The 7,124-nt window shown below is 40.3% G+C and overlaps 1 protein-coding gene across 1 annotated transcript; it reads left to right on the forward strand.

The window, feature by feature from the left end:
• Positions 1-2,645: 2,645 nt before the first annotated feature.
• Bend6 (BEN domain containing 6) lies at positions 2,646-6,859 on the forward strand. The gene is made up of 3 exons (XM_004623007.3): positions 2,646-2,864; positions 5,396-5,588; positions 6,690-6,859. The coding sequence occupies exons 1-3, from the start codon at positions 2,685-2,687 to the stop codon at positions 6,815-6,817; spliced, it is 501 nt and encodes a 166-aa protein (XP_004623064.1). The 5' UTR covers positions 2,646-2,684; the 3' UTR covers positions 6,818-6,859.
• The last annotated feature ends 265 nt before the right edge of the window (positions 6,860-7,124 follow it).

Here is a 7,124-nt window from a genome sequence, read left to right on the forward strand (position 1 = left end):
CCCAGCACCACATGCCAGCCAGCCCCGCCCCCTGGTGGGCTGAGCTGGCCACACACACACACACACACACACACACACACAAATAAAATAAAATTTAAAAAAAAAAAAAGATTTAAATATGGAGGCATTCTATTAAAGCATCTCATTTATTGCTCAAAAACGTTAACTGTTCCTCCAAAGTATCCAATATTACTTTTATCTAATAACATTCAACAGATATTTATTGAGCGTTTAATATTGGCCATTCACGGGGTGCCCACTAGAGAGAACACATAAGACAGCGAAAAATGCCATCAAAGTGCTCACAATGTACTTATCTCATTCCTCATTGCTAGGAGAAGCTCTAGAGCGTGGGGCTTGTGACCCATTGTGGAAGCCCTAGAATTAGCGACTCCATGGGTTACGCTTTCGTTTTTTCTGCTGGGAACAATAGTGTGGGCAAAGAGTGCATCCTGTGGAAGACACATGAAAGACAAAGATGACGGAGCGCTAACCTAACATTTGTGAGGCCCCAGGCTCAAGCTCCAGTACTGAAAAAACTACAAGCAAACTACTTTGGTTCAAGCCCTGGCTCTAATGACAGGTCCTTCCATCCGTCTGTCTGTCTGTCTGTCTGGCGGGCTGGCGGGCTGGCTCTCTATCATCTAACAAACACCATCAGAGATGAACGCTGTCCCAAAATAGGCACATAGCCAAATGCTACGTAAGAAAGTGCTACTGTGACGTTCCGTTATCACAAGTCAAGGGGACCGAGGTAGTGAAAGTGGGCTACTCACACACTGGCCAGAAGCTTTACTGTCATTGTTTAAATTCTTAAGACACTTTGAACAAGGGGCCCCATGTTTCCATACTACACCAGGCCCTGCAGATAATATAGCTATTATCAAATCCTAGAAGTCAGCTGGGAAAAGTAGAAGTTATTCAACAGTGGTGTAGGGAGAACTGATGCTCCGTGTTGGGCGCTGATTTCACGCCACGTGGCGCATGAAAAGCATAATTAAACAGCAGAGACACAACTCCGTGTTCTTAACTTGAATGCAAAGTATTGGTTTGAATATAAAAATGTCATCTTTAAAGAATAGTATCATGTATTTCCTAATTTCTTAGAGCATAAGAGTTAAAGGCATTCCTAGCTCCTCGATGTGGTCTTGTAGTATTTTGCCCCCGTACCAACTGAAGGCGCATTGGAGTTTTTGGAAGAATTTTGTGCCTTTGCTGTTTCCTGTCTCTGGTATTTTTGTTTGTTTTTTTGTGTTGGGGTTTGCAAATTCCTTGACCCTGTTGTTCAGGAGTGTACCACAGGATTGTCCAGCAACCCCAGGCAATCCAGGTACTGGCAGTTTTATACCAGAAAGGTAGCATAACGGTCTACGCTGTGTAACAAACAAGGATTTGGATTTGAGATGATCTGAACTTGAATCTGAGTGCTTTTTGCCACTAATTGGTGACCTGGGCAGATTCCTTAAGCTCTTGTTGCTTAACTGACCTCAACTGTGTAGTGGGGATAGTGACAATTCGTTGTCAGGGTGCTCCATTGACTGAATAAACACACATCAGTAAAGTTCTCAGGCTAGTATGTGACAACAAAAACTGGGTAGATATTTAATATTATTAAATGCTCAATAAATAACCTCTAAAGAAAGTATCTGGCACATGAGGCGGGCTTACTAAATATTTACTGAAACCAGAAGTAAGATCTTCTTAGTAGATTTTCCTATTAATATAGTACCAGATGCACTAATGTGGATGGGCGTGCCATTAATTTTTCAAAAGATCATAGCTCAATAATATGCTTTAAGAAAAGAAAACACAGAATTTTAGATTCTTTCTCTGTCCCGTGAGGAGTGCCCTCAACCATCTTGTGAGGAACCAAGTTAGATAGGGCTTCTCTTTCAACTCCAATAACATGTTGTTTGTCCTTAGAAAACAAAATAGGTAAAACAACAAAGAAGGCCATTTTCCATGCAGGCATGAAAACTTTGAATGTGTAAGTTTCCAATAACAAAAGGCAACAAAGAGAATTTTCAGTTGATTATAAAAATTTGTGTAATGTTCGACAACAGAGGTTTGAACTGCAGCAGTAGATTTTTACTGATATGATCCCTAGTAAACCATAATCAAATGTCATATAAATTTTAATCTGTGAGGGGCCAGGGAGTTAGCTCTGCAGAATAAATGCTTGCCTGGCAAGCGCAAGGCTCTGAGTTCGATCCCTGGTACTACCAAAAAAAAAGATTAATCTATGAGAAATGGCTAATTTTGTCCTGTCACACTGGCCTAACAGGAGCTTCTAGAAGGTGATTGGTCAGAAAATCAATCTTGTCTCTAAACCAAAGTTTCAACCCCTTCAAATAACACTCTTAGCAATTAGGGGAAAAAAAGGTCCACTTTTTAAGACATTCTTTCTGGTTTCACAGTAATGCATATTCACTTTAATACAATAACCAAATATTTTAAAACTGACTTATTGTTATTAAATCATTTAATAATGAAAGGTAGTTTCCAGATATTTATTTTCCTGAGGTAACAAATATTAGCAGTTTGTTCTACCTAGTTCTCACTTGCGCACACACACACACTGAAGCACATGCATGTGCACTTTGTTAGTGTGTTTGTGAACCACTGCATCCTCCTGCCCCTCAGTCTTGCCGCAAGCAGTCACGCAGTTTGAAGAGCTGGTTGGTATGGCGGAGTCCCTGCTGAAGGGTGGAGGGACCGTGCCTCCCGCTGCGTCCACCCTCTGGAGAGCCACCAACAACTCCTCACCAGACTCGTTTGCCTCAATGTGCAGTAATTCTACTTCGAATTCCAGTTCTCCGGTTTCCCTGAAGGTTGAAGAAGAGCATCCCCCGGAAGAGAAGCAGGTCAGTTGGAACACCTGCCGCGGAAACAGTTTCATATAAAAATTAGCATGAATGTGGAAAATGATCATTGTTTTAGCACATACATTTCAGGAAAGTCATAGCTGTAATAGTTCTATTACATAGCTATGCCTCAAGGGGCCAGGGATATAGCTCAGTAGCATAAGCGCTTGCCTGGCAAGTGCAAGGGCCTTAGTTCAATCCCCGGTTCTGCAAAAAAAAAAAGTATTACTCAAAATACAGTTGGGGGGGCCTGCCCATTAGCTCAGTTAAGTGCCTGCTTAAGCAAAGCAGTCAGGCTCAGGATTCTGTGGTTCAATCCCAGATCTTCATGCTTTACCAGGCCTGCCCTTAAGGAATCCCAAGCTAGCCAAAAGAAAAAAGAAAAAAAAAAATTCCTACGTAGCTATTCCTCATTTAATAACCTACCTGTTGAGCGACAGTTCAGACTCTCTACTGAGGCACTTTGTTCAGACCAACCACCCCCATTCTGACTTACAGCCAGGAAGGCGCATGACTGGGCAGCCCAATGGTGGCTTTTGCTGTAGTATAGTACTATAAATCTATATTCTGTTATACATTGCACTGCCAGTTGGAAGAGTTATGCAAATAAAAGCAAAGTCAGGCCAGTGAGATAGCTCAGTGGACAAAGCGCCTGCTTTGGCAAGCGTACAGACCAGGGTTTGATTCCCGGTCCTGAATGCCATGCTGGCTCCACCCCCAGGCAAGCTGAGCCAGCAACAGAGTCAAGGGATGGTGGTGTTTTCAGCACTGGGGAGGCTGAGAACAAGAGGATCAGTATAAGTCCAAGCTGCATAGTGAGACCCTGTACCAAATACACAAATGAATAAATAAATAAAAGCAAAGTCAGCAGGTTGGGCTTTTCTATGACCACTCATTTGTTCTGAGTATCTTAAAGTACCTACTATAAACAATTCCTCATTTAGGGAGCAGTTCATCTAGTGACCCAGTGCCGGACTGGAACTTGGTAGTCACTGAGGAGTGTCTGCATTTCATTTTTACAATAAAAACTTTCATGAAACAAATACCCAGCTTAGAAAACTAAAGGCAGGGGCTGGGGAGATGGCTCAGTAGGATAAGCATTTGACTGGAAAATGCAAGGATTTGAGTTCAATCCCCGGTTCCGTCAAAAAAAAAAAAAAAGAGAGAGAGAGAGACAGAGAGAGAGAAAACTAAAGGCAAATCATGAGCAAATTGAAGTTTTTAAAATTTATTTTTATTAGTTTATGTTTGTGATACATTATAATCACACTCAATTTGGAGAGTGGATACATATACATAGTGCATCTTGATAATTTTTACTCTTTCTCTCCTCTTCCCCAAGATGATATTTTAAAAAATGATAAAAATTTTAAACCTATAACCCAAAGGTAGCTAGGCATTAAGGGTTGTACTTTTTTTTAATTAGTGAGAGAAGGTACAGTTCAGCCTCTCCATGCTGGGTGGTCATAACTCATTTTCTATTCTTCCAATTTCTCTTAATCAGAAAACAGAAGCCAAAAAGGCAAGAGTTCATTTAAAATCAGGTATCAGCCTTGGGAAATGGCCTCCAAAGGTGACAAATGCCAGCAAACTAATATTCACGTATTGAAGTCTTAGTATATCACTTTGCTATGGCTATGTAACAGTTCCCCACACGTGTAGTGATTTCATGTGACACCACTGGTTATTTCAGAGCGCTGAATGTCAGAAGTCTACAATGGCTCACTGGACTAAAACCAAGTGCCAGCAAAATTCCTTCTGCAGGCTCCTAAGGGAGCATTTGTTTCCCACTCAATCTGGTTGGGACCAGACTTAATTTCTTGTGTAAACCTAAATTTTCCATTTTCTTGTTAGCCATAACCAATCTGAAGGCCTTTCTAGGGGCGATCGCATTCCTTGAGTGTTGACACACTTTAGCCATCTTCAAAGCCTCCTGAGGCAAGTCAAGTCTTTCTCACTCTTCTGTCGCTCATTTTTGACCTAACCTCTGCCTCCCTCTTCTTTTCAGAACTCATATGAATAGATTGGGCCTCCTGTATAATCTCCCATCGCAAGATATTTAACTTTGCTAGCATCTACCCAATTATTTTTGCCCTGTGAGCTAACATATCGGGTACCAAGAATTGGGATGTGGGCATCTTCGCAGAGTCCTTATTCTGCCCGCCATGCTTTGTTTGCAGTCTTGAGAATCAAGTCCAGATTATATGACAAGAATTTGCATATAATCTTACACAAATACTTCACATACACTGAGAATTATCTCAAAGATATTTACCCCCAAATGTAGAATGTATATTAAAAGAATAAAGTGTCTGCCTTCAAGAATGTTGAGGGCCGGAGAGATGGCTCAGTAGAATAAGCGCTTCCCTGGCAAGCGCAAGGGCCTGAGTTCAATCCCCAGTTCCACAAACAAACAAACAAACAAAAAAGTTGATATTGTTCTCAGCTGTGTTTTAACTCAATTAGTAATACATTTCTCCAGATAATCATTTTTCTTTTTCTAATTTCAATTTTCATTTCTTATTTTTTAGTTCAAGATTGAAAAATGGCAGATTGCCCGTTGCAATAAGAACAAACCTCAGAAGTTTATTAATGATTTAATGCAAGTGCTTTATACAAATGAGTACATGGCCACACACAGCCTGACCGGGGCGAAATCCTCCACTTCAAGGGACAAGGCCGTAAAGCCAGCTATGAATCAAAATGAAGTTCAAGAGATCATAGGTGAGTGCACCATTCTGCCTCATGAATTTGAACTGATGTTACCATACAAGGTCAATTAATTCTGCCAGGGTCTTTGTAAAACTTAGTCCTCTCTGAAAGAAAAATTCTGGAATAGTTTAGTAGTTTCATTAAATATGGAAAATTTTATGGAAAACTTTTCATTAAAATGATTGTTAAATAGGACTGAAGTTTATGTAACTAAAATGTTTGGCTCAATAAAACTCATAGCTTTAGAAAATAAAAGCTTCAAAATAGTCTAAAAATAACTTCAATAACAATTTGTATCCTGTTTTTTCCTGTCTTAGCTATGTCTCATCTTTTTCATTTGATTATTCCATTTGTAGTTTTTAAATTAATGCATCTCATTAAATGTGATCATCTAAATTACCCAACTAACATTATTTGCAAACATCTAAGAAACTTAGAGATTCACTGATTCTGAGCTCAATAGATCTCATTTCTTCGTTGGAAAATGATCAGTTGAAGGACTGGTCAAATAGCCAGTCGGCAGATTGAAGTGCCTACTCAGGCAAACGCAGGGGCCAGGGTTTGATCCTTGGCATGCCGTGCCACCCTGCCCCTGGGGTGCATTGAGACAACGATTGAGACTGGGCATGGTGGCACGTGCCTGTAATCCCCTCCCAGTGTTCAGCTGAAGAGGCTGAACACAGACAGATCACTATGAGTCCGAGCTACGTAGTGAGACCCTGTAGAACCTGTACTAAAACACACACACACACAGGGAAAAAAAAAAATCAGTTGGAATCTAGTTGTTTTCACTGATATTAGGCAGGGATAAAAATAAATCCTTAACATTTTGGAGCAAAGATGTGTAGAGTTCAAAGCAAATTGCAGCATAAAATTTAAATGGGACTATAGGAAAACAAATATGTATGTTCTTCATTTATAAAATAGACCTTCTAGTGTGCTTTGCTTTGCTTTGAAAACCTGCCTGTATATATATTCACCCAGTTATCACGCAAGAATGCTACTTCTGTAATGCAGAGATGAAATTACAACACAATTGTTTGATGTGTGACCTCAGTTCATAAGATGGAAAAGTCTGATGAAGTTATTGCATATTATTGTTGTCTTTTGCAGGAGTAACAAAGCAGCTGTTTCCCAATACAGATGACGTGTCAATTAGGAGAATGATAGGGCAAAAACTAAACAACTGTACCAAGAAGCCAAATGTAAGCAAAAATCTTAACTCTCAGGATATTAAGTAGATCCTTTTGGTAAGTCTTTTAAATCTTCGCAATCCTTTCAATGTGGCAAGAAGGTGTTATGCTGCTTATATCCGGGGACAAACATTCTGCAAATTGTCACTAGGGGACGACAAGGTGGACTACAGAGGGAAGTTACACTTGGTGATGCTGAGTTGTGCTGTGAAGGTTTCCCTTTTACAGAATCTCTCAGGTATTCTGATACTTTTAATTTGCCTGTGTGCACCAGAGAGCTCCAAGAAGGTAGTGTGCTGTGTACTGTTGTGCTTCCCTAATTGTTCACAGAACAACATTAACTTGTGACTAAAGC

This window comes from Octodon degus, unplaced genomic scaffold (genome assembly GCF_000260255.1).
Source record: "Octodon degus isolate 3935 unplaced genomic scaffold, OctDeg1.0 scaffold00001, whole genome shotgun sequence".
NCBI classification, from domain to species: Eukaryota; Metazoa; Chordata; class Mammalia; order Rodentia; family Octodontidae; genus Octodon; species Octodon degus.